Source organism: Hemitrygon akajei, chromosome 2, assembly GCF_048418815.1.
Source record: "Hemitrygon akajei chromosome 2, sHemAka1.3, whole genome shotgun sequence".
NCBI classification, from domain to species: Eukaryota; Metazoa; Chordata; class Chondrichthyes; order Myliobatiformes; family Dasyatidae; genus Hemitrygon; species Hemitrygon akajei.
Window position 1 is genome coordinate 182,804,066 of NC_133125.1, and position 26,701 is coordinate 182,830,766.

Here is a 26,701-nt window from a genome sequence, read left to right on the forward strand (position 1 = left end):
GTGGCAACGACTTACAATAGCGGACGGTGTTCTCCTTCCTCGGTTCGTAAGTACGAGTTGTCCGTAAGTCGGACGTTCGTAACTCGGGGACTACCTGTAAATGCAATTCTGAAGAAAGCATGGCAGCACCTGCACCATTTCCTTAGCAGTTGGCAGAGATTCGGCACGACATCTAAAACTTTGACAAACTCTCTAACATCTACACTTCTATAGATGTGTAGTGGAGACTATATTGACTGGCTACATCATAGCCTGGTATGGAAATACTAATGACTTTAAATGGAAAACTTGACACAAAATAACAGATTCATCCCAGTACATCACGGGTAAAGCCCTCCGAACCATTGAGCACATCTACATGAAACACTGTCGTAGGAAAGCAGCACCCATCATCAGGGATTCCCACCAACCAGGTCATGCTCTCTTCTCACTGTGGCCATCAGGTAGAAGATACAAGAGCCTCAGGACTCGCACCACCAGGTTCAAGAACAATTACTACCTCTCAACCATCAGGTTCTTGAACAAAAGAGGATAACTACACTCAACTCCACTTGTCCCAACCTTGAAATGTTCCCACAACCAATGATCTCACTTTCAAGGACTCTGTCTCATTATCTCATGTACTTGTTATTTATCTGCATTTGCGCAGTTGTTGTCTTCTGCACTCTGGTTAATCTTTCATTGATCCTGTTATCGTTACTATTCTAGAGATTTGCAGGGCAGCACACAAGAAAGTGAATCTCAGGGTTGTATATGGTGATATTTATGTACTTTGATAATGAAATTGACTTTGAACTTTAAACAATTGACACTCTGCGAAGACCCTCAGGATTTTCTCGTAGAACAGTACAGCACAGGAACCGGCCCTAAGGCAGAGTGTCTGTGCTGAACATGATACCAAATCAAACTCATCCCTTCTGCCTGAACACCATCCATATCCCTCCATCCCCTGCAGACTCTTCTACCTGAACACGATCCATATCCCTCCATCCCCTGCAGATTCTTCTGCCTGAACACGATCCATATCCCTCCATCCCCTGCAGATTCTTCTGCCTGAACACGATCCATATCCCTCCATCCCCTGCAGATTCTTCTGCCTGAACACGATCCAAATCCCTCCATCCCCTGCAGATTCTTCTGCCTGAACACGATCCATATCCCTCCATCCCCTGCAGATTCTTCTACCTGAACATGATCCATATCCCTCCATCCCCTGCAGATTCTTCTGCCTGAACACGATCCATATCCCTCCATCCCCTGCAGATTCTTCTGCCTGAACACGATCCATATCCCTCCATCCCCTGCAGATTCTTCTGCCTGAACACGATCCATATCCCTCCATCCCCTGCAGATTCTTCTGCCTGTCTGAATGCCTTTTAAATGCCTCCCCCACCCCTGGCAGCCCACTCCAGACACTTGACACTCTGTAAAATAATTTGCCTTGCACATCTCCTTTAAACTTTTTCCAATTGACCTTCCAGCTACAGCCTCTAGTTTTTGACATTTCCACCCTGGGGAAAAAGACTGACTGTCTACCCTATCTATTCCTCTCATAATCTTATAAACTTCTGTCAGGTATTCCGCCTCACCCCTCAGCCTCTGACACTCCAGATAAAACAATCAGAATTTGCCCAATCTCTCTTTGTAGCTCATACCCTCTAATCCAGACAGCATCTTGGTAAAACTTTTCTGCACCCTCTCCAAAGCCTCCACATCCTTCCTACAACTGGGCAAACAAAACTGCACACAATATCTGTACAATGTCTGCAACTCTGCCAATATTCTTTTTGTCGTCAGAAAAGTTACCATCCAATTTCCATCCAAGTCACTTCTGGATTACAAACAACAGAGGTCCCAGCACAGATACCTACAAAACACCACGAGTCACAGACCCCCACCCAGAATAACAACCATGCTGAAGAGTAGAGGTCACCAACCTTTTTAAGCCCAAGATCCCCTACCTCGGCCTTAGTGAAAGGCAAGATCGACACCAGATCGATTAGTTACACGCATGCGCACCAGGGTAGAAAAGACTGGAAGTAAAACTCCGCAACCTGGAAGTAGAAATAATGCACGAAGACCAGCGGTCACTACAATTTTTTGCACCACGGACCGGTTAAATATTAACTATATTGTTGCAGACCGGCTGATGGGGAGGGGTGGGTGTGGTTAAACACGACCAGAATACAGCGATACTCGAAGCAGGCTCCTTATGTCCAGTCTATTCCGCAATTTAGTTTTCGTGGCTCTCAGCACTTAGCTTCTGTCCCACTGCTCATGTTTTTTCCACTGAAAAAACTCAGAGGGTTTGTCTTTAAGTGCAGGGTGCTTGGAGTCAAGGTGCCGAAGCAATTTTGAGGGATTCATTGCCTCATTACACAACCGCTTGCCCACCCGCTGCCAGGCACCTTGGCGAGGTGCAGCTGTTCCCGTACCAGGGCTGCGGCGGTCGCAGTCCAGAGACAGTGACCGACCGAGCGAGGAGTGTGACAGGACGCGCATCCGCCCCCCCTTGTAGGATCTATCGGCCGACAAAAGTTTGGCTCGAGGGATAACTTTCAGTAGACCACAGCGAGGTAGCGGCTCTGCTACTTACGAAACCCTGAGCCCGAATTAGGTCGTCTGCGAATATTTTAGCAGCAGGTTCACGAATATTCGGTGTGGTAAGCAGATTTAGAGCCGGCGCCCATCTGTCCGTGCTCCTGGCCAGTAGCAACGGCACTTCCCGCCGGCCGCATGAGGCGGCCAGTTACCCGAGGCCAACTAGTGATCCCTGGTGGGATGTAGAGGGATTGTCCAGCCCAGCTAACACAGGTCTTTACAGACATCTTTAACATCTCTCTGAAACAGTTCACTGTCCCTGCAGGTTTCCAGGCAGCCACCATCATTTCAGTGTCCGAGAGAGACAGTAATTGGCCGAATTGATTACCACTCAGTGGCATTGACCTCAACAATCATGAAGTGCTTTGAGCAGCTGGTAATGGATCGTATGAAATCCCACCTTCCAGCTACATTGGACCCTTCCCAGATCACCCACCACTCAAACCACTCATGTCAGAGAGTTAACCATGAAACACACACCTTCTCCTTTTGCCTTCCCCGAGTCAGCAGTTGGGTCCATTCTGTGAATCGTGAATCCCTCTGGTCTGTCTGCTGCATCCGGCGTGTCTGGAGAAAGCCACGTTTCCATAAAGCATACATTCCCTACAGATTCTTCTGCCTGTCTGAATGCCTTTTAAATGCCTCCCCCTCCCCTGGCAGCCCACTCCAGACACTTGGCACTCTGTAAAATAATTTGCCCGGCACATCTCCTTTAAACTTTTACCCATTGACCTTCAAACTACAGACTCTAGTTTTCGACATTTCCACCCTGGGTAAAAGACTGACTGTCTTACCCTATCTACTCCTCTCATAATCTTATAAACTTCTGTCAGGTATTCCGCCTCACCCCTCAGCCTCTAAGACTCCACATAAAACAATCCGAGTTTGCTCAACCTCTCTTTATAGTTCAAACTCTCTAATCCAGGCTTTACTGCACCCTCTCCAAAGCCTCCACATTCTTCCTACAACTGGGCAAACAAAACTGCACACAATATCTGTACAATGTCTGCAACTCTGTCAACTTTCTTTTTTGTCATCAGAAAAGTTACTATCTAAATTTCCATCCGTCACTCCTGCATTACAAACAACAGAGGTCCCAGCACAGATACCTACAAAACACCACGAGTCACAGACCCCCACCCAGAATAACAACCATGCTGAAGAGCGTGGCCTCACTCTGCCCAAGGTTGCCACTGGTCCCCTAAAACTTTGGTAAAGTCTAATTTGGAGTACAGTGTGTAGTTTTGGTCACCTACCTACAGGAAAGATGTAAATAATTTTGAGAGAGAGCTTTTCATTATATTAATGCCAGGAGCTGGAGGTTTTGCTACTATTCTTGAACTATAATCTGTGTTGAAAATTTATTTCCGCAGGGATCGGTGCTGGGTCTGTTGTTGTTTGTCATCTATGTCAACAATCTGGTTGGTAATGTGATTCACTGGATCAGTAAATTTGTGACTGACACCAAGCGTGGGAGTGTCGTGGACAGTGAGGAAGGCTGTCATTGCTTGTGGGGGGATCTGGACCAGCTGGAAAAATGGGCTGAAAAATGGCAGATGGAATTTAACGCAGACAAGTGCTTGGTGATGCACTTTGGGAGGACCAACCAGGGCAGGTCTTACACAGAGAATGGTAGGGCACTGAGGAGGGTGGTAAAACAAGGGCATCTGGGAATACAGGTCCAGAGTTCATTGAAAGAGGTGTCACAGTGAGGGAGGGTCATACAGAAACCTTTTGGCACATTGGTCCTCTTAAATCAATATACTGAGTACAGGAGTGGGATGTTATGTTGAAGTTGGATATCGAAATTGGTGAGGCCCAGTTTGGAGTACTGTGTGCAGTTTTGGTCACCTACCAACTGGAAAGATGTAAATAAGGTTGAAAGAATGCAGAGAAAATTGGCAAGGATGTTGGAGGACCTGAGTTACAGGGAAAGATTGAATAAGTTAGGACTTTATTCCTTGGAAAGTAGAGGTTTGGGGGGAGATTTGACAGAGATTTTGAAGGGTACAGATAGGGTAAATACAAGCAGGATTTTTCCACTGAGGCTGGGTGGATCAACAAATAGAGGTCATGGGTTAAGTTTCAAAGATCAAAGTTTCAAAGTGCGTTTATTATCAAAGAATGTCAAAATTATACAAGGTTGAGATTTGTTTGCTTAAAGACAGTCACAAAGCAAGGAACTCGAAAGAACCCAATTGAAGAAAATGAGACCAACTCCCCAGTGCCCAGAGAGAAAGAGAAACAGAAACACCAAAACAAATCATATAAACAATGGAAGCGAGCAACAACAACAGCATTCCGAACCAAACTGAGTCTTTAGATCCAAATCCCTGGAGCAGCCTGGAGTAGGCCCAAAGCCTCGGTATTCACTTCATCATTGTAACGGGGTAAACAGCTGCAAAGTTCACAGACACGAAGCACAGCAACCGGGGTCAGTCTCACAACCTTAGCGTCATGGAGAGAGAAACCCCCAGACTATCTGAGCTGGTATTTAAATTCAAAGTACATTTTATTATCAAAGTATGTATACATTATACAACCTTGAGATTCATCTCCTAACAGGCAGCCATGAAACAATGAAACACAAACACTAACTCCATATATCTGAAAAAAGTCTAACACCCAATGTGCAGAGAATTACAAGGAACATGTCCAGAGGAAAGTACAAGAATAAATTAACCCACAAAAAGGACCTTTGAACCTCCGAACCTCAGTGGTTGAAGTTGTTGGAACCTCACACTGGAACCCAGGTTTTGCTACTGGTGAATCACTACGGGCTGAGATATAACTTTCGAAAGAGCTGTTCTCGACCTCTCCAAATCGCCCAGAGCAATCCAACCTCATCTGACTCTCGACATCCTGCCTTTCCAGTCTAAATGGGCCAGCATTTAGATGGTCCAAACAGTGGATTGTGCATCAAAATAGGAGCCTTGAAAACACAGCCCACGATTTGGTTCAGACGCGGATTTTGCTGCTGAAGAAGCTGTTCTCGCTCTCTCCAATTTGGCTCAGTGCTTCGAGAGTTCCATCCTCATACCCGGTTAGTTGGACGAGCATCGAACTCCTCTGTCCCGTCTTCTCCCCTCCGAACCATTCACTCCAACCAGCACGGCTCCAACTCCAAGTGCGTTGATCTTGCAGCGGACCAGCAGAGCACATCCCGTGAATTCACTTTGCCTTCACTCACTTCTTCATTGCTTGTGGTGGTAGTTTACCACAATTTATTTAAAGTGTCATTAATGATGTTTTTAATCGAATTCCTTTGCTTTCAAACTCGCAGTGAGCTGTCACCTGCCTTCGGTAGTGCTATCATAAACTGGAAAGGTGAAAGTTTAAGAGGAAACTTGTTCATTCAGAGGGTTGTGAGATTCTGCATCAAAGTGCCAGCAGAAGTGGTAGATGAGAGGTCAATTTCAATGTTTAAGGGAAGTTTGGATAGGTACATGGATGGGAGGGTATGAGGGCTATAGTCCGATGCAGGTCGATGGGAGTAAGCAGTTTAAATGGTTCAGCATAGACTAGATGGGACAAAGGGCCTGTTTCTGTGCTGTACTTTTCTATGACACTGTAGGTCCTGACAACATCCTTACACAAGTCTCCTGTGCACACTTTCCAGCTGATGGCATCTCTCCTGTAGGAGGGTGACCAAAACTGTTTTACTACTGTAACAGGACTGGGAACACTGACATTCAAACATCAAATTTCCCACTGACTTAGGAGAGGCCAACAAGGATTTGTAACAAGGAAAGGTAGGCTGGTGATGAGAAACACAATTACAAAGTCAGTGGGAATCTTGAAGTTGGGTGTGGGGTGGGGTAATGGTTAGTGGTTGGTCTATGAGAGGGGTAATGTTGGAGGTTTAACAGGTGGAAGATCAGTCCTGTCAAATTGTTAACATTCGGTGCTGGAAGGGAAATTGATAATGAATGGAAGGGATGCTTCAAGGGTAAGTTTAATGTGGGGAGGTAGTGGGATAAAATCGAGACTGAGATAAAATTCCATGATGGGCAACAAGGACAAAGAGAAAGGAGAGAGGCTGATGAATAGTTTGACCCACAAGTCTCCATGGAGATGGGAGACTGATGACACTGGGATCAGGAACAGAAAACAAGTTGCTGGAGGAACTCGGTGGGTCAGCAGCATCTGTGAAGGTAAAGGGGTTGCACACACAAAATGGTCCTGCCGAAGGGTTTCGGCCTGAAACATCGACTCTGCTTTGTTCTGCCTGGCCTGCCGAGTTCCTCCAGCATTTTGTGTGTATTCCTCGGATTTCCAGCATCTGCAGATTTTCTCTTGTCTGAGGTAAAGGGGTTGTGAACATTTCAGGTTGAGACCTGATGCAGCTTGTTTTATTTTTACACAAACATTCACGGTTTGGTTCATATTGTTGAAAAACATCAAGGTGATGACCTGGGGGATAACTTTGGATTCCAGTTCATCTTCAAACAGTTCAGTGGGCAAGAGCTGAATCTTTTTGTAATTACCGTAGATTCCGTACTACAGAGCGCACCTGATTAAAAGCCGCAGGCTCTAATTTTAGAAAGAAAATCAATTTTGTACTTGTACAAGCCGCACCGGATTTTAAGCCGCAGGTGTCCCACGTTGTAATATGAGATATTTACACAGAAAGATATTACACGTGAGGATTTTTTAACTTTTAATTAAATCCGTATGGTAACATAAACAAATACATATTGCAAATGCTTTTTTTCGAACCGTGCCTGTAACACGGCTACTTTTAAATATACATACGTATCGGTAACACACAAATTACGTTGCGTATACTTTTTTACTGAACAGTGCACGAACAACATTCCAATATCTCCTAACGACTGGTAAAAAAATATATACTGCAGCCTACCAGGAAAAGTTATTGATCGCCTTTAACTTAAAAGCAGCTTTTTCGCTCGGGTCTAATGCGCTCGCCCCCACCTTCCCGTTTATCGCAAACCGCCATTTTCCCACAAGACGCGGCGAAACCGGATGTGACGTCATAGCATCCCGGGATGTATTTAACTAGAAAATACTAACAAATAAATTACTAAGCGAAAATATTATAAACTAAATAACTGCCATAAAGGCAGCACAATGCTTTTCTTCGAGTGTTTTCCATGTTGATGAGGGTGAGTACAAATGACTGATTTACAATAATTTAATTGTGAAAGTGCACTTGATTTATCGTACAATTTTGTTGGACCTCTGTGAACTACTCATCAATTTTATTGGTCTACTGTTACGAGGCAAAATGTTTTTGGTGGCATGAAAAAAAACCATGTATTAGCCGCAACGTAGTAAAAGCCGCAGTGTTCAAAGCTGTTCAAAGCGTGGGAAAAAAGTAGCGGCTTATAATCCGGCATCTACGGTAGTTAAACCAGTTTATTAGACAGGGTGTTCAGGCCTGTTAAAGTTGAGTGTATAGCGATGGAAGTTGTGCCAATGGGCAGAGTCTCAGGTGAATGAGTTATAGTTATAATGGGGAAAGGAGATTTGGTGATATGAAGAGGGTTTGATTCAACACCTCAGTAACTCCTGCAATGTGGACTATAAGGTTGGGAATGTCAAAGAGCACTTGTGAGGAAATTGAGAGAAATTCTTTTTCAGTAATGTGGGGTCTGAAGAGGGTGGGAATTTAGGTGGTGGGTGCAAAATAAGAAACCAGCTCTTCCGCCCCCCCCCCCTTTCTTGAGAGCAATTGGAAATGAACAAAAACCACAACAAGAGGGGTGTCCTTGGATCGTGTGCACTGCTCACCACTGGATGTCCTGGACAACCTCTCCCCTTATCTGTATTAAATATCCCAGCATTTGGACAGTTCAGCCTGTACCCTTGAGCTGTTTAGTTTCAATGTTGGAATAAGCCACTGCCTGATGCTGTGAGCAGCTGTTCCAGTCCTCGGCATCAGAACAGGATTCACAGTCAAACAGTGGAACCTCAGTGTTACAGCTGGGGCTGGTTTTTGTTAACACTGGCAACTTGATGTCAGTCTCAGCCCTTGAGATCATGAGGGAATACAGCAGAGAATATCGACAGTGGGCTGTTGCCTTATCTGCTGGACATGTCCAGAGGGAAGCTGCAGTCTATCTGTTTCCACATGCACAGTCACTGGCTGAGGGTTTATCTAAGTTATCAAATGTAAAACAAATGCTGGTAGCAGCCACAAACTGTGTTTTGTGTCTCTCTGAGCTCCCCATTTGCTGCAGTGGTGAGTGAACTCCTGAACCTCCTTCAATCCAAAGCTCTGACATCTGATCCATTTCAGAGTTGTTTGGGTTGCTTGATGTTTAGGACATGCAATATCATCACCAATCGAAACAACCCTGAGTCAAGCTCTGTTACCGGGACATTTGTCCATTGATGCATGTGTTAAATCATTTATGTTGTGTGGTTATCAAATGTTGTAAATTTCTTTTTATTTTTGAAAAGGTTCTCAGATGATCACAATTTGGAGGAATTTGAAAGCCATCTGTGATATTGTCCTCATCAATTGTTTCATCATTGCCTGGATCGTCAGCGCTACGATTTCAGGTATGTGGTCAAATAAACTTGTATGAAAGTGATGAACTCAGTTCTCTGCAGGGTGGTTGGAATGCATTGAGTATCTCAGTCAGTACATTGTCAGATGCTTTATCAGGACCACCAGCATCTGCAGTCCTCAGCCCCACAACTGGGTGCAGGGAAACCTGCTGGAGGTTCAGACAGTAATGGCCAAACATCAACAGTTCAGAACCACCAGAAACACAGCACAGGTCAGCTGAACACATACAGGTCAGATAAATCACTGGAGGACACATAGGTAAACCGGACTGAGTGATGGAACTTGGGTGATTCGGTGAGTTTCCAGTGAAATTGTTGGACAGCTCCATAACCAGTTGTTGTGGATGTCAGGAGAGTCAAACCATGGACCATGTGGGATGTCTGGCTGCAGTGTTGTGCACTCCTCAAGGTGTGGCCATTGGAACACCAGAAGATGCAGCCAGTGCAGAATATTGACAGCAAGTGACCAGGATAGATTAGACTGCAGGGAATAATTCAGGTCTGGAATAACAGGTCAGCATGTTGTTATCCCACATTGGAGACCATGCAGTCAGTTGGTTCAGTCATGTAGACAAAGTTAGCAAGTCTGGGCAGAGGTTGGTACATTTCCTGCCCTGTGGAGATAAGTGGAAGAGTTTGGTTCTTTGCATCAATAGGCAGCTGTTATGGTCATTTACCTGATGAATTGTTACAGGTTTACTCATTTGAATTTCTTTTTAATTACAGGCCTTTCCACTGCAGGAATTGTCAGTATCGTCTTGTCAATCGTACTGCCAATTGCATTAATTTTAATTCTGATGTGTCGGTCCTTGGTCGCAGGTATTTGTCATTGTATTTTCACACTTGTGTATCAACTCCAGTCACATCTCCAAGTAATTTTAGACTCATTTTAATAAAAAGATAGAAAAGAAAAAACCCTGAATAATCTTCACCCCCACCGAACCCTCTGGATCCCTATGACTTGTGGGATGAAATTGTCGGACATTTTTCCCAGTTATGAAAGTCTGATTTACAGTGTCACCACAGCTGGAATGATTCTGGAGTCGCCTCTGATCTGACTCCAGAGGGTCTTTAGAAAATGTAGTCTGGAGAGGAACGTGTCTCAGCTCACTGGTGTTTGATCATGGTGTTGTCAAATTTCAGCATCATATCAGGTTGGTGTAAAGGATCCCAATGATGGTGAGTGAGTGAGTGTTTGGGGCCTTTCTCAACCTTGATACAGTTGGGTGTGGGAAGGCCTCTCCTTCAGGCTTATGTGTATGGAAGTGCCCACGGAGGAAGCATGGCTGTAGATCCGGGTTACAAGTGTGTTTAAGGAAACGGGGTTTTAAACTCCTTATACCGACTATCTTGCTGGCAAACATTCAGTCTCTGGTGAATAAAATCGATGATCTCAGACCCAGGGTGCTGAATCAGAGGGACATTAGGACAGCTTGTGTCCTTTGTTTCACGGAATCCTGGTTAACCCCTTCCATACTGGATGCAACAATTCAGATTGACAGGTTTACAATACACCATCAGGATAGATTATCTATAGAGTCTCTCAAAAGCAGAGGTGGAGGAGTATGCCTCATGATCAACTCTTCTTGGTGCACAAATATATCAGTGCTGTCCCAGTTCTGCTCACTAGACCTGGAATATCTAGCAGTTAAGTGCTGTCCTTTTTACCTACCACGGGAGTTCTCCGGGGTCATTTTGGTAGCAGTATACATTCCACCTCAGGCCAATGCCAATCAGGCTTTAGATGATCTGAGCAATGGGATCTACATGCACGAAACAGCGCATCCTCATGCCTTTACCATTGTTTTGGGAGATTTTAACCAGGCCAGTCTGAAAAAGTCACTAAGCAATTACCATCAACAGATCACTTGCAATTCCAGAGGAAACAACACACTGGACCACTGTTACACCACCATCAAAAATGCCTACCGTGCTATTCCACGCCCTCACTTCGGGAAGTCTGATCACCTGGCTGTACTTCCATTCCCTGAGCACAGGCAGAGACTGAAGACTGAAGCACCATGAAGGTTTGGTTAAGGAGCAGGAGCACCTACAGGACTGCCTTGAATCGGTGTACTGGACTATTTTCAGGGATTCATCTTCGAACCTGGATAAGTACGCTGCAGTTGTTACCGTCTTCATTAAAACCTGTGTGAATCAGTGTGTGCCTACAAAGACTTACTGTACATTCTCAAGCCAAAAGAAGTGGATGAACCAGGAGGTACGTTGTCTGCATTCAAGACTGGCGATCCAGACTTGTACCAGAAAACCATGTATGAGTTGCGGAGAGTTATTTGAAGGGTAAAGAGATCATTTCTAATGAGGTCGAAGGTGACCGGATGCCTGACGACTCTGGCAGGGTTTACAAGACATTACTTCCTACAAAGTGAAACCCAGTAGCATGAATGGCAGCGATGCTTCACTACCAGATGAACTCAATGCCTTCTATGCCCGATTTGAAAGGGGGAACACAACTACAGCTGTGAAGATCTCTGCTGCACCTGGTGACCCTGTGATCTCTGTCTCAGAGGCCGATGTTAAGCTGTCTTTAAAGAGAGTGAACCCTCGCAAGTTGGAAGGTCTCGATGGAGTACCTGGTAAGGCTCTGTAAACCTGTGCCAACCAACTGGTGGGAGTATTCAAGGACATTTTCAATCTCTCACTGCTATGGGCAGAAGTTCCCATTTGCTTCAAAAAGGCAACAATTATACCAGAGCCTTAGAAGAATAACGTGAACTGCCTTAATGATGATCACCCGGTAGCACTCACATCGACAGTGCTGAAATGCTTTGAGAGGTTGATCATGACGAGACTGAACTCCTGCCTCAGCAAGGACCTGGACCTTTTGGAATTTTCCATTTGCCACAATAGGTCAATGGCAGATGCAATCTCAATGGCTCTCCACACAGCTTTAGACCACCTGGACAACACAAACACCTATGTCAGGATGCTGTTCATCGACTATAGCTCAGCATTGAATACCATCATTCCCACATTCCTGATTGAGAAGTTGCAGAACCTGGGACTCTGTACTCCGGTCTGCAAATGGATCCTCGACTTCCTAACCGGAAGACCACAATTTGTGCAGATTGGTGATAATATCACTGATGATCAACACTGATGCACCTCAGGGGTGTGTGCTTAGCCCACTTCTCTACTCTCTGTATATACATGACTGTGTGGCTGGGCATAGCTCAAATACCATCTGTAAATTTGCTAATGATACAACCATTGTTGGTAGAATCTCAGGTGGCGATGAGAGGGTGTACAGGAGTGAGATATGCCAACTCGTGGAGTGGTGTCGCAGCAACAGCCTGGCACTCAATGTCAGTAAGATGAAGGAGCTGACTGTGGACTTCAGGAAGGGTAAGACAAAGGAACACATACCAATCCTCATAGAGGGATCAGAAGTGGAGAGAGTGAGCAGCTTCAAGTTCCTGGGCATCAAGATCTCTGAGGATCTAACCTGGTCCCAACATGTCGATGCAGATATGAAGAAAGCAAGACAGTGGCAATACTTTATTAGGAGTTTGAAGAGATTCGGTATGTGAACAAATACACTCAAAAACATCAATAGAAGTACCGTAGAGAACATTCTGACAGGCTGTGTCACTGTCTGGTATGGAGGGGCTACTGCACAGTACCGAAAGAAGCTGCAAAGGGTTGTAAATTTAGTCAGCTCCATCTTGGTTACCAGCCTACAAGGTACCCAGGACATCTTCAGGCTGCGGTGTCTCAGAAAGGCAGCGTCCGTTATTAAGGACCCTCAGCACCCAGGGCATGCCCTTTTCACACCACTACCATCAGAGAGGAGGTACAGAAGCCTGAAAGCACACACTCAGCGATTCAGGAACAGATTCTTCCCCTCTGCCATCCGATTCCTAAAAGGACATTGAACCCTGGACACTACCCACTTTATTTTTAATATACAGTCGGCCCTCCTTATCCACAGGTTCCGCATGCGCGGATTCAACCAACCGCTGATCGGGAAAACCCGGAAATTCTCTCTCCAGCACTCATTGTTTGAGCATTGTTCGCCTCGCGTCTCGTTTGGTCGCGACTTTGTTTCTGTGAAAAAAATGGCTCCTAAAAAGCAATTAAGTGGTCAAAGCAATTCCTCAAAGGCTAAGAGGGAGCGTAAAGTGCTATCTCTCGCTGAGAGAGTAGAAATCTCAGATCTTTTGAAAAGTGGCATGTCGCTTGCGGAAGTGGCCGTAAGAATGAATCGAGCATTCACACCATAAAGCAGAAAGAAGCTGAAATTCATGGAAGTGTTAGTGCTGCCCCGACAACGGCAAAAATGGCCTCTCTGGTTCGTGACTGAGAAAGCATTAAGTGTGTGGCTAGAGGACATGTCACAGAAGCATATCCCAGTTGATGGCCAAATTATACGTGAAAAAGCACTTAGTCTCTATGAGCACTACTCTGACGGGGTTGAGGAGAGTGAGAGTAAGGGTTGCTGGCTAATTCTGTAAAGCGCTACAGCCTCAAGAACTTAAAGATCACGGGAGAATCGGGATCAACTGGTGCCGAGGCAGCATCAGCGTTCCCAGAAGAGCTCAATAAACTCTTGTCATTATTCCCTGAACAATCCAGTATAACGACTATTTACATAGTGTTTACATTGTATTACATATTTAAGTAATCTAGAGATGATTTAAAGTGTACGGGAGGATGTGCGTAAGTTATAGACAAATACTACACCTTTTTATATAAGGGACATGAGCATCCGCGTTTTGGTATCCGTGGGGGGTAACGGAACCAAACCCCCGTGGATAAGGAGAGCCGACTGTATAGTATTTCTGTGTATTTGCACGAATTTAATCCATTCAATATACGTTTACTGTATAAAGTATACTGAATAAGATTGACTTGTTTATTATTATTTATTTTCTTCTATTTTATGTATTGCATTGAACTGCTGCTGCTAAGTTAACAAATTTCACATCACATGTCGGTGATAATAAACCTGATTCTGATTTTTGTTTTCAACACCTTCCAATCAATGAATGCAAGGGAACACCATCTTCTCCCTTTTCCTCCTCAAGTTATAAACCATTCAAAGTTCAAAATATTGACATTCCTTCCTCATGGCCTAACTTTTGCAAGTCCTGGCTAAGTTCACTTTGAGAATAACTTAACCACACAGACTATAGTTCTGCAAGAACAGTACGAGTAACTACTGGTGTTTGTAGTGTAAATGTTCTCTGCTGATTCACAGACTAATTATCAAATGAAGTCTGTCACCGAGAGACAGGAGTCAGGAAAAGGGCCGATGACCCCAGGTTTGGTCAGGGGGTTGTGTATTAAAGAAGAGTTTAATGGATCAGGGAGGGATAGAGAGCTTTATTGGGGGTAAATTCAAGATAAGGAACAAGACAGCTCAAAGCACAAAGTGATGACGATCAGGTTGTCTCAGGTGGACAGGAGGAAATTGATGCAGAAATACAGAAACTTGTAGACTGAGAGAGACGGGGAGTGAAATGTAAAGTCAGAGGGGTCTGAAAGAACAGATCAGCATTTTAATATTGAACCATTGTCTGAGGGAGAACCATGTGGGACAGTAAACTGGGTACATTACCATCACCAGGGAAGAGGTACTGAGCACATTGTCAGAGCTTCCATCTGCCGAGTCCCAGGTCAAGATGAACTTCATCCTGGGGTCTAAAAGAACAAACTAGAGTTATAATTTATGATCGGTATTAATTTTCTTAAGTTCTCTTGATTGAGAGAAGGTTCCATTAGATTTGAAATCCATTTGACACTCCTCAGCCCTCTTCCCTAAATGGTCAAAAATCCCCCTGCAACCCACAATAGCCGCCCTCACTATCAACGACAACACCTAATTTTGTGTAATATGCAAACTTATTGATCGAGCCTTGCATTTTTGCATCCAAATCACTGATAAAAATATCAAATAACAAGAGTCCCTACACTGATACCTGCATCACACCACGAGTCACCAGCTTCTATAATGGAAAACAATTTTCTAACTCAGAGCCATTTTGAATCCCCCTGGAAGCCCCTGGATTCATGTCAGGATCATGTCAAAATAGATAACGTTCATTGTCCTCTCTACCCTTTTGGTTATCTCTTCAAAAAAAAAACACCCTGAACGATTCATCAACCATGACTTCCTGTACATAAAGCTATGATGTCTCCTCCTAATCAGATTCTGTCTAATGAAATCCTGGTGGATCCTATTGCTCAGAATTCCCTCCAGTAACTTCCCCACCACTGATGTCAGGCTGACCAGGCTGTAGTTCCCGGGCTTGTCCTTGCTGCCCCTCTTAAACAAAAGACCAACACCCAGCGTCACCATGAGAACAACAGAGATTCCAGTGGGAGGCTCACCATCCCCCTGTCAGGGTAAACGGACAGGGAATATCTGTGGCTTTACCAGCATCACCCACATTCTCAGAACCAGTGTGGAGGAAGTGTTGCACATTGAGAGATCTCCACTTTTGGATGAGACATTAAGCCAGAGTCCCATCTGCCTTCTTCGGGAAGGTGTAAAAGATCCTTTGGTGTTATTTCCAAAAGAGCAAAGGATTTCTCCCCAGTATCGGAAAAATAATTCTGTTAACCAACATCACAAAGCCAGCTTTTACATGACTGTTTGTTCAGCCTTACTCAGTACAAACTGAGTCTCATTCCCTCCAACAGTGACTGCACTTAAAGTACTTCACTGTCTGGGCCAGAGACTGGTAAAAGATGCTGTGAGATTACAGGTTCTGTTTCTCACGTGGAGAAGTTCACTCTGCCCCCGCTCACAGGAGTTGGCTGAATTTTTCAGTTCCTGTGTGACGTCATTGAAACGATATGAAGAATGTAAAGAGCTGTCAGACACACTCCTGTTCCTGGCACGATGCAACATCAGACCCTGATATCTGAAATAAAGTAGCTGGTGACAATAAGTGTGATGTGCAGGTGTCGGTCAGCTGTCTGGGCATCAACCTGCCCTCCACAAGGAGACTTTCTCTCCTCGAATGTGTCCCTGACCAGATTGTGGATATTGGCCAGAACCCCTCTAGCTAAATGAGTGGGAGAACTTTTGTGACAAAATGTGGAATCGAGCCAGGGGTTGAGAGTTTCAGTGACTTTCCAGTGAAATTGTGGGGTAACTCCATAACCAATTGTTGTGGAAGTTGGGAAAATCAAACCTGGATCATGTGGGTCAGTGTCGTGCACTCCCAGAGGAGTGGCCATTGCAACACCAGAAGGAGCAGCTGGTGCAGAATATTGGCAGGAAGTGACCTGGAAAGATCGGACTGGAGACCTCTGAGGACAACTGATCAGGGCTCGTGAATTGTCTGTTCTAGGTTTCCCACCTTACAGGACGTGCAATCGATAAGACTGGGCAGAGGTTGGCACATGCCCGTCCCTGCAGGGTGAAAGTGGAACAGTTTGGCTGTTTGCAACATTGTGCAGCTGTTGTGGTCATTTCTCTGGGGAATTGTTACATGTTTTCTTATTTGAATTTATTTTCACTTGCAGGTTATTCCATCAAGGACGCTTTAAATGATGTCTTGCTGATGTTGCCATTGGTGAATGTTCTGCTTCTGTTTTACTTGATCTACAAGAAGAAGTTTTATGGTATGTGACTTAACCTTTGTCTATAAGCTCCAGTTATCTCTCCAAGGAATTTGTGACTAATTTCAACAGACATTAATGAAATGAAAACTTGAAAAATCATCCCCCCGCCCCCACAGACCCCCCCCCCCCCCCCCGGACACACTGTGACCTGTGGGATGAAACTGCATCATTTTTCACCCAGTTGTGAAGTGTTGGTCACAGTGATACCATCTCTTACCTGACTCCAGAGGGATCTTTAGAAGAAGTCGGGTTGAGAGGAAGCTATCTCAGCTGTCTGGTGTTTGACACGTGGTGTTGTTCAACTTCAAAATGAAATCAGCTGAGGAATAAGGGACAGGATCCCCTTTATCCCAGTGATGGTGAGGTGTTTGCATGATAGGTATCCCTCTGACCCTCGATAGAATTCAGTGTTGGGAGGCCACACACCGATCTTTCCTGGATATTTGCAATAGTTTTGTTTTCAACAGCACCTTCCAGATAGTCAGCACAAGGGAACACATTCCCCCTCTTCCTCTCCAAGTTGTAAACTATCCAGGGTTCAAAATATTGACATTCCTCCCTCATGGCCGAATTCAAGCAAGTCCTGGCTAGGTTCACTTTGAGATCTACTTCACCGCAGAGGCTAAAGTTGTCCAAGAATAGAATCAATGTTTGTACAGTAAACACCCCCGGCTGTTTCACAGGCAAATGACCAAATGAAGTCTGTCACCAAGCCAAGTAAAGCAAGATGAGGGCAGATGACCCCAGGCTCGGTCAGACAGTGGGGTATCAAAGAAAAGCTTGAAGGATTAAGGAAAGTGCTGAGCTTTAGTGGGGTAAATTTAGAGATAAAGAACAATTTGCTGAAAGCACAGAGATCAAACTTGCTGAGAAGGAGGGGATTAGAACAGAAATATAAAGGTTTATAGACTGCAGAGAGGAAGGGGGAAGCGAGTTGTAAAGTCAAAGAGGTTTCTGAAAGTATTGATGAGCATTGAGCTGTAATCTGAGTGAGAACCAGTGTCGGGCAACAAATCTGAGAAAATGACAATCACCAGGGAAGAAATACTGAGTCAATTGTTGGAGCTGCCATCTGGCAAATTGGATATCCAGATGGACTTCATCCTGGGGTCTAAAAGAGGCAGCTAATAACACTTCATGCAACAATTTAAATGTTCTCCCCATTCTGAAAAGTTTCCATTAAATTGGACAACAGCAAACGTGATTGCTTTATACAAAGATACCAAGAAACGACAGGACAGTATGGGTGAGGGTGATGTGTGGATGTGAAACTTGGCAAGGAGATGGGGTGGAATATAGACAAATGAATCCGGAGACAGATACAATTTTCAGTACTGGAGTGATGGGTAACATTTCGAAGGGTTGATCCTGTGGGCAGATTGAAGGAGCAGAGACAGATGTATGATCTCAATCACAACCATCATGGCATCCTGATAAGTTGCTGCAAAAGTTAAAGGATGGAACTAAGGGATTATTTTTACATTCAGGATAATCTTACAACACGTCTACATAAAATGTTCCAGCATGTGGACTGTTCAGCCTGCACCCTCGTGGAGTTCAGTTTTCAATTTGAACCAGAACACTGTCCGATGCCATTGAACAGCTGGAAACAGTGATGTTGTGATTCTCTGCATCAGAACAGGCTAAACTGTCAGACATGGAACTCAGTCACTGGCAAAATGTTTAATTGCAGTCCTCCAGGTTACTGGGGTAATTCAGCAGAACTGATTTACAGTGGCCTGATATCCCATCCACTGGATGTACCCACGGACAAACTACAGAGTACCTGTCATTTCCACATGTGATGCCTGTGGGTCAGTAAGTTATCAAATGTAGTGTTTCCAGAGGGAACCAGAAGATGCTTTTGGTCCCTCCCTGGTCTCTCCACTTGTTGCCAGTGTGTGAGAGCTCTCTGAACCTCCTTCAGTCCAATGCTTGAATGTCTGGTCCAGTTCTGAGCTGGTTGATTGCCTCATGTTAGGACACTGAATATCACAATGAACCTGACCAAGCCCGGGTTCATCTCTGTTCACTGCAGCACTTCGTTGATGCAAGTTTTGAATAAGTTGTGTAGATTGTAACTCAGGGGGATTCCTACCATCAGGGAGGAGGCACAGGAGCCTGAAGACACGCATTCAATGATTTAGGGACAGCTTCTTCCCCTCTGTCATCAGATTTCTGAACGGTCCATGAACCCGTGAAGACAATCTTGATATTTTTGCTCTCTCTTTCACAACTATACATCTCAGTGTAATTTATAGTGTATTTTATTTATTGCTCTGTACTGTTGCCACAAAACAACCAATTTCATGATGTATGTCAGTAATGATTAACCTGAGTCTGAATTCTGATTCTGAGAATTTCAAATGGTTTTTATTTATTTGTTTTAGGTTGGATGTTCTTCCAAACTAGTTTCTTTAACCTGATGTTCTTACTTGGCATTTCTGTCAGCAATTCGATTTCAGGTAAGTGCTCGAACATAATTCTGTATTTACATGAAATGATGTACTTGGTACTGAGCAGAGGGATAGAATGAAGTGTCTCTGTCAGAACATTGTGAGCTGCTTCATCTGGACCACAAACACATACAGTCCTTGGCCCCACAGCTAAGGACTGGGCAACCTGCTGGAGGTTTAAAATATCTGAATGTCCATTTTAGTTTAAATCTCTGTTCAGAACATCTGGCCACACAAAATTTCAGACAGGCAATGATCTACTGCCTGTAGTCTGTATAGAGTCCATGAAGTTGATGCCATTTTGCCTTGCTTCTATAGCCTCTGTGTCTGTCTGCTGAGTAAATACAGATGTAAAATATGCATTTAAGATCTCCTTTATCACTTTTGGCTCCACACATGTATTACCATTCTGATCTTCCAGAGAAGCAATTTTGTCACTTGAAATCCTTTTGCTCTGAACATATCTGTAGAATCCCTCAGGATTCTCCTTCCCCTCGTCTGCTAAAGCAACCTCAAGCCTTCTTTTCACCCTCCTGATTTCTTTCTTAACTCTTCTCTCATTTCCTATACTCCATAAGGACCTCATTTGTTCTTACCTGCCTGTACCTGCAATGTACCTCTTTCTTTTTCTTAAACAAGGCCTCAATATCTCTTGAAAACCAAAGTTCCCCACACCTGTTATCTTTACCTTTTATTCAGACAGGCTTTGTATTCTCAAAACTTTATTTTTGAAGACCTCCCACTTACCAAGTGCACATTTGCCAGAAAAAATCCTGTCTGAATCCACACTTACTAGATCTTCTCCTATACCATCAAAATTGGCCTTTTTCCAATTTAGAATCTTAACTTGCAGACCAGACCTATCTTTCTGCATATTTTCTTCAAAACTAATGACATTGCGATTACAAGATGCTAAGTGTTCTCCTACACACACTTCTGTCACCTTTCCTATCTCATTCCCTAACAGCAGATCAAGTATCACACACTCTTTCGTTGGGACTTCTAGTACTGATTAAGAAAATTTCCTGAACACATTTGACAAACTCTATCCAGTGTGGACCTTTGACACTATGGGAGTCCAAGTCAATATATTGAAAGTTAAAATCAGCAACTATAACAACCTTATATTTCTTGCAACACTCTGTGATCTCTCCATAAATTTGTTCCTCTAAATCCCACAGATTTTCGTGTAATCTGTAATTTGCCCCATTAACTTGTTCACACTTCTCTTATTCCTCAATTCCACCATAATGCCTCACTAGATGAGTTCTCCAGTCTGGCCTGACTGAACACTGCCAGGATATTATCCTTGAATAGTAAAATATCCCCTCCTCCTTTAATCCCTCCCGCTCCATTGTGTCTAAAACAACGGAACCCCAGAATATTGAGCTGCCAGTCCTGCCCCTCCTGCAACCAAGTCTCCCTAATGGCTACAATACCATATTCCCAGGTGTTGATCCATGCTGTGAGCTCATCTGCCTTTCTTATAATACTGCTTACATTGAAGTATACACAGCTCAGGACATCAGTCACACAATGCTCAACCTTTTGATTCCCGTCTGTCCCCACAACCTCTCCACTATCTGTTCTGACACTCTGGTTCCCATCCAGATGCAACTCCAGTTTAACAACTTCTCCTCAACCCCGTGCAGCACTCAAAAACCTTCCCACTCGGATATTAGTCTCCCTCCAGTTCAGGTGCAAACTGTGACTTCTGTACAGGTTCCATTTTCCCTGGAAGAGAGCCCAATGTTCCAAGAATCTGACGCCCTCCCTCCTACACCAACTCCCTAGCCATATGTTAAACTGTATAAACTTCGTATTTCTGGCCTCACTCGCACGTGGCCTGAGTAGCAATCCTGAGATCACAACCTGGAAGTTCTGCTTCAACTTAGCACCGAACTCCTGAACTCACTTTGCAGAACCTTTTCACTCTTCCTACCTACCCGGACCACGACTTCTGTTTCACCTTCCACAGATGCTACACAAACTGCTGTGTGTTTCCAACATTTTTTTTTATTAAACACGGAGCTGATAGATTCTAAGTAGTAAATATTGTTACGTACTCCGGAATGAGTTAAAAGAACCAGCAGAAATGGAACACACCTGGAGTCTGGTTTTGCTAGAAACAAAACACTATTTATTAGTATCTACGTAGTGTGTAGGCCTCCATTAGTCTCGATAGACCATGGATTTACACCTTGGAAAGTTTCCAGGGTGCAAGCCTGGGCGAGGTGTTTTTTTTATGGAAGACCGGCAGTTGCCCAAGCTGCAAGTCTCCCCTCTCCACGCCACCGATGTTGTCCAAGGGAAGGGCATTAGGACCCATACAGCTTGGCACCGGTGTCATCGCAGAGCAATGTGTGGTTAAGTGCCTTGCTCAAGGACGGACACGCAGCCTCAGCCAAGGCTCGAACTAGCGACATATCCAGTTCCATGACATACGAAATAACTCCAACAGTGATTTACCACAGGGGTGCCTTTCTTCAGTGAAATACCACACCCAGACAAAGGGTAAATAAACATGTGGTACTCACAAAGGTTTCCCCTCACCAGAGAACCCACTCCTGTAGATTAACTAAGTGACAATCACACTTCCATAGCTGAATGGAAACAACTCACCCTTAGGGGCTACTTAGAGAGAGAGTCCAAACAGCGATGTCTTTGTCACTAGGCTTCTTCTGTTCCAAACCTTCTTCTCCTCTCTTCCATTCCTGCAAACTTGTTCTAGTTGCAGAAAACTTGTGAGAGTCATATGTCAAATACTCGGGATCGATCTTAACTCACCCCTTTTGGGCCACTGAAAGTTTAAACTCACTGGTGTCTTTCATTGACGGAATCCATCTTGACTCTAACTGTGTGTGTTTGTGTGTCTCTGTGTCTATAAGAGGAATCACCTGACCTTGCTTATTCAAAACAAGCTGCCACTTGTATGAACAATCACTGCTCACCATAGCAACCCAGCATTTCTGCAGTCAGTAGAAATCCAAAAAAAACAAAAGTTAGTCTCAATTCTTTTGGCATTTTAAAGTGACAGACCACAGAAAAAAAATGAACCCTAGGGGTACATAACAATATCTAAAAGCACCATTGATCCAATGAGGAAATTCGGACTGTACAAAAGGATATCAATAGATATCCTATCATTACAAACTCATTCGTAAGGCCAGTGATGTTGTTGGAGTGGAACTGGACTCTCTGACGGTGGAGTCTGAAAAGAGGATGCTGTCCAAGTTGCATGCCATCTTGGACAATGACTCCCATCCACTCCATAATGTACTGGTTAGGCACAGGAGTACATTCAGCCAGAGACTCATTCCACCGAGATGCAACACTGAACGTCATAGGAAGTCATTCCTGCCTATGGCCATCAAACTTTACAACTTCTCCCTCGGAGTGTCAGACACCCTGAGTCAATAGGCTGGTCCTGGACTTATATCCACTGGGCATAATCTACATATTATTATTTAATTATTTATGGTTATATATTGCTATATTTCTACACTATTCTTGGTTGGTGCGACAGTAACGAAACCCCATTTCCCTCGGGATCAATAAAGTCTATCTGTCTGTCAATGAGTGGGTGTTAACTCAGCACATGGAGTTTAATACAGGAAAGTGTGAGGTGGGGCCCTTGAGTAAGAGGAATCAGACTGTAATGTCAATGGAGAGGAATTGTAAATGAGTGAATTGCAGAGGGATCAAGATGTTCTTGTAAAGGAATCACAAAAGATCTGGTGCAGCAATAATTAGGAACAGGGGTGACGTATAAGGATTTGGAGTTTAGAAATGAGGAAGTACTGTTACAGTTGTGCAGAGTGTTGGAGACCCGCTTGATACTGTGCACAGTTCTGGTCCCCTTGTTTAAACACAATTGCACTGACACTGCAGGCAGTCCAAAAGTGATCCATATGAGTAATTCCTGGGATGAGTGGCTTTTCCCGCCACAAGCATTTGGGAGGTATTTAGAGAGATGGATAAATATTTGAAAGTTTGGGGAATTCGGGATTGTGTGGGACTGGAACAGAAGAGGAGATGGATAAATATTTGAAAGATTGGGGAATTCGGGATTGTGTGGGACTGGGACAGAAGAGGAGATGGGGCCTGAGGCAGATCAGCTCCAATTGTATTGAATGGTGGGGCAGGTTTAAGGAGCTGAGTGACCGACTCCCCTCTTATTTTCTTGTGTTTATTATCTTCTTGCAAAAGAACAATGGATTGTGGTCCTTAACACAAGAGATTCTGCAGATACTGGAAATCCAGAGAAACTCACACAAAATGCAGGAGGAACTCAGGAGGTCTGACAGCATCTATGGAAAGGAATAAAGAGTTGATGTTTCGCGCTACCCTTCATCAGGACCAGAAAGAAAGGGGAAAGAGCCAGAATAGGAATGTGGGGGGAGGGGGAAGAGTACAAGGTGAAAGGTGAAGCCATGTGGACGGGGAGGTAGGTGGGTGGGGGAGGGGTGAAGTGAGAAGCTGGGAGGTAATAGGTGCAAAAGGCAAATGGCTGACAAATGAATCCAATCGGACAGGAGAGTGGCCCATGAGAGGAAGGGATGGAGGAGAGGCAGGGGCTTCTGATAGTGAGCTCATCAAAATTTGGCTGTCTCAACACCAGAAGGAGCACCCAGTGCAGAATATTGGCAGCAGGTAACAGGGAAATACTGACTGAGGAAGAGTGAGTGAGTCAGTCCGTTCTTGGCCAGTGTAACAAATCAGTGGCTTGTTCACCCAGCACAGCAGGTAGAGTCAGTTGGTGCAGACCAGAAGTCAAGGTTGACAAGACTGGGCAGTGATGAGCACATCTCTTCCCTGCAGGAGATAAGGGGAACAAATTGGTTGTGGCAACAATTGACAGCTCTCCTGCTCATTTTTCTGGTGTATTGTTGCATGTTTGCTGATTTGAATGTATTTGTAATTGCAGGTTTTTACAGCGAGGACACTGTCACATTTGCTGCGTCAATCACAATGGTGGTGTTGCTTCCAGTGGCTTTTATTTCATTTCTGATTCTTTGGTGGAAAGCATTTCAGTATGGAGGTAAATGTTATTGTCTACACTTGTGTTTAAACTTCAGGCATCTCTCCAAGGAAATTGCAGTTAATTTTAAAAGAAAAATCACCCCCCCCCCCACCACTCTGGGTCCTTGAGACATGAGGGATGAAATTCCCCTGTATTTTTGCCCAGTTGTGGAGTGGTGTTTCACAGTGACACCACTGCTGGAACGATTCCAGAGTCACCTCTGACCTTGCGTCAGAGATGGTACTTGAGGGTAAAATGTCTCAACTCAATTGTGTTACGCACATTATGTTGTCAAAGGTGATGTGACTCGTGATGTAGAGGTGAGGAGTGAGGGACCACTCCTCACTACACACACGTGGCTCCTCCATGGAGAGAGTTAAGAGCACCAAGTTTCTGAGAGTGCACGTAACAGATAATCTCACATCATCCCTCATCACCACCTCTTTGGATAAGAAAGCAGAGCAGCATCTCCATTCCCTGAGGAGATTGGGTCTAACCCCCACCCCCATCCCCCATGATAATATCTGCACCTTGTTATTGGTTAATTTATTTGTGGTGATATTACTTTGTGTTATGCACGTGAGTTACATGTACTGTGTTGTGAACATTAATCCAGAGGAAAGTGGTCTCATTTGATGGTATTGAATGACAATAACTTGAAAGTTGCTCATTAATCCTGATGAAGGGGAGGTGAGAGAGTGGTAAAGCCCCTCCTCATGACATGGATTTTAGCAAAGTTTTGTTAAAGTTCCTCATGGCGTACTCAAGAAACTAAATGTCTATGGGATCCAAGAAAAGATGGTGTTGGAATAAAAACTGGTTCAGAGGGAGGAAGCAAACAGTGAGGATCAATGGGAGTTTCAGTGTCTGGAGGGCCATGTGTGGTGAGTTAAGCAGGGATCAGTAACAGGTCCCTTGTTGTTTAAGGTTCAGGTCAATGATTTGAACTTGAATTGAGGAACACGATCAGGAAGTTTCCTGTTGATCACAATATCAGCAGTTTGGTTGACAGTGAAGAAGAAAGGTCTGGGTCACAGGAAGATATCACCGGTCTCCTTGGATACAGAAAAGAGGAAATGGAATTCAGTCTGGAAATGTTTACAGCAGTGCTTTTGGAGAGGGCAAACTAGGCAAAGGAACAAACAGTAAACAGAAGACTAAGGCATGGAGAGGAACTGACAACTCTCAATGTTCATGGGCACAGATCCCAGAAAGATGGGTTGCTAGGTTACCTGGTTTCTGTCAATTGCAGTAGCATAAATGTGATAGACATGATGTAGATGTGGAGAGAAATGGTTTCAAGGAGAAGTAATCAGGAATGGACAGCTGAGTGAACTGGCATAGATGGGCTGAATGGCCTCTTTCCATGTGGTAAGGAAAGTGGGGTCTTGCCTTTTGTTTTGTGCACAGAGCTGGTGATGGGAGATGTGAAAGGGTGAGGAACAATACCTGAGGAGAGGGAACTATTAGCAATGGCATTAACATTGGAACCAGGAGAGGAGGTTGGTGATGAACAGGATCTAACAGAAGGAGGGTTGAGCATGAAAAAGAAATGGATAGAATCCAGACTCAATGCAATTTCAACACCAGGGCATCGAGGGACATTTGGGAGGGTTGGTCCAGTGGGCAAAGGGAAGTAGGGAAGCTACAGGGGCAGATGAACAGTCTGAATCCCAGCCATTCACGGGTTCAGTGCACATTGTTAGAATATTTCAGCATGGTGAATTGTGGAAACAGTGGTGAATTAGGGGTTCTCTTTGCATTTCTGCATAGACTTTGAATAAACAATTGGTGAAGGAGAGCAGGACCTGATGATGCTGAATAGGGTGCAGCCAGATCTGACGATGGGCGCTTAAAGCCATTTTTCACTGAGGACACACCCACACTTGCATCTCTCATTTGAGGGAGTGCAGATGGAGGCTCCACCACAGCAGACACTCAGATGAGGGATTAATGTAGGTTTTCACAAATAAGATGAAGTGAGGCATTTTATGTTTAATGAAACCCGTAACACATTTCATTGAACTCCCAAACCAACACTCAAAATGCGCTAGAACTCTTTACATAATAATGTCATCTCGTCAGACCAGCCTCTTAAAGTGAAACCCCAACTCAATGTGGATGGTTCTGAATTATGTACATTTCTGCCAATCACATTACCCTACACAGGCCCCTCTGGAATTAACTAAAACCAGCATTGGGAGCCTGTCTGAAGCTCGGATCAGCAGCCCGGCTCGGGTCCTGTGCTCGTCCAGAGGTGATGGCAGGGGCATGGCAGTGGAATACTCCAAATCTTGGTGGGTTTAAGGCGATCTTCTGAAATATGTTCAGGTTTATCCCTCTTATCAATGATAAAAGTCTTTTCCCTCCATTCCAAAATGGAGAATGGGCCATCGTAAGGGGGCCTAAGGGGATGTTGGTTTGCATCAGGGTGGATGAAAACAAACAAGGTGGAATTTAGGTCAACAGGAACCCAAGAGCAATTTAT

General features: G+C 44.4%; 2 protein-coding genes across 2 annotated transcripts in view; both read left to right on the forward strand.

The window, feature by feature from the left end:
• The window catches only part of LOC140721541 (obscurin-like), a 241,912-nt gene that overhangs the window by 112,810 nt on the left and 102,401 nt on the right, over positions 1-26,701 (forward strand). The gene's annotated exons all lie outside the window — the stretch shown is intronic.
• The window catches only part of LOC140738404 (uncharacterized), a 64,097-nt gene that overhangs the window by 14,068 nt on the left and 23,328 nt on the right, over positions 1-26,701 (forward strand). The window contains exons 3-7 of the mRNA XM_073065661.1: positions 9,028-9,129; positions 9,865-9,957; positions 16,636-16,734; positions 19,125-19,199; positions 24,118-24,231. Of these exons, the coding sequence (XP_072921762.1) occupies positions 9,028-9,129; positions 9,865-9,957; positions 16,636-16,734; positions 19,125-19,199; positions 24,118-24,231 (483 nt within the window). The remainder of the gene's footprint in view (positions 1-9,027; positions 9,130-9,864; positions 9,958-16,635; positions 16,735-19,124; positions 19,200-24,117; positions 24,232-26,701) is intronic.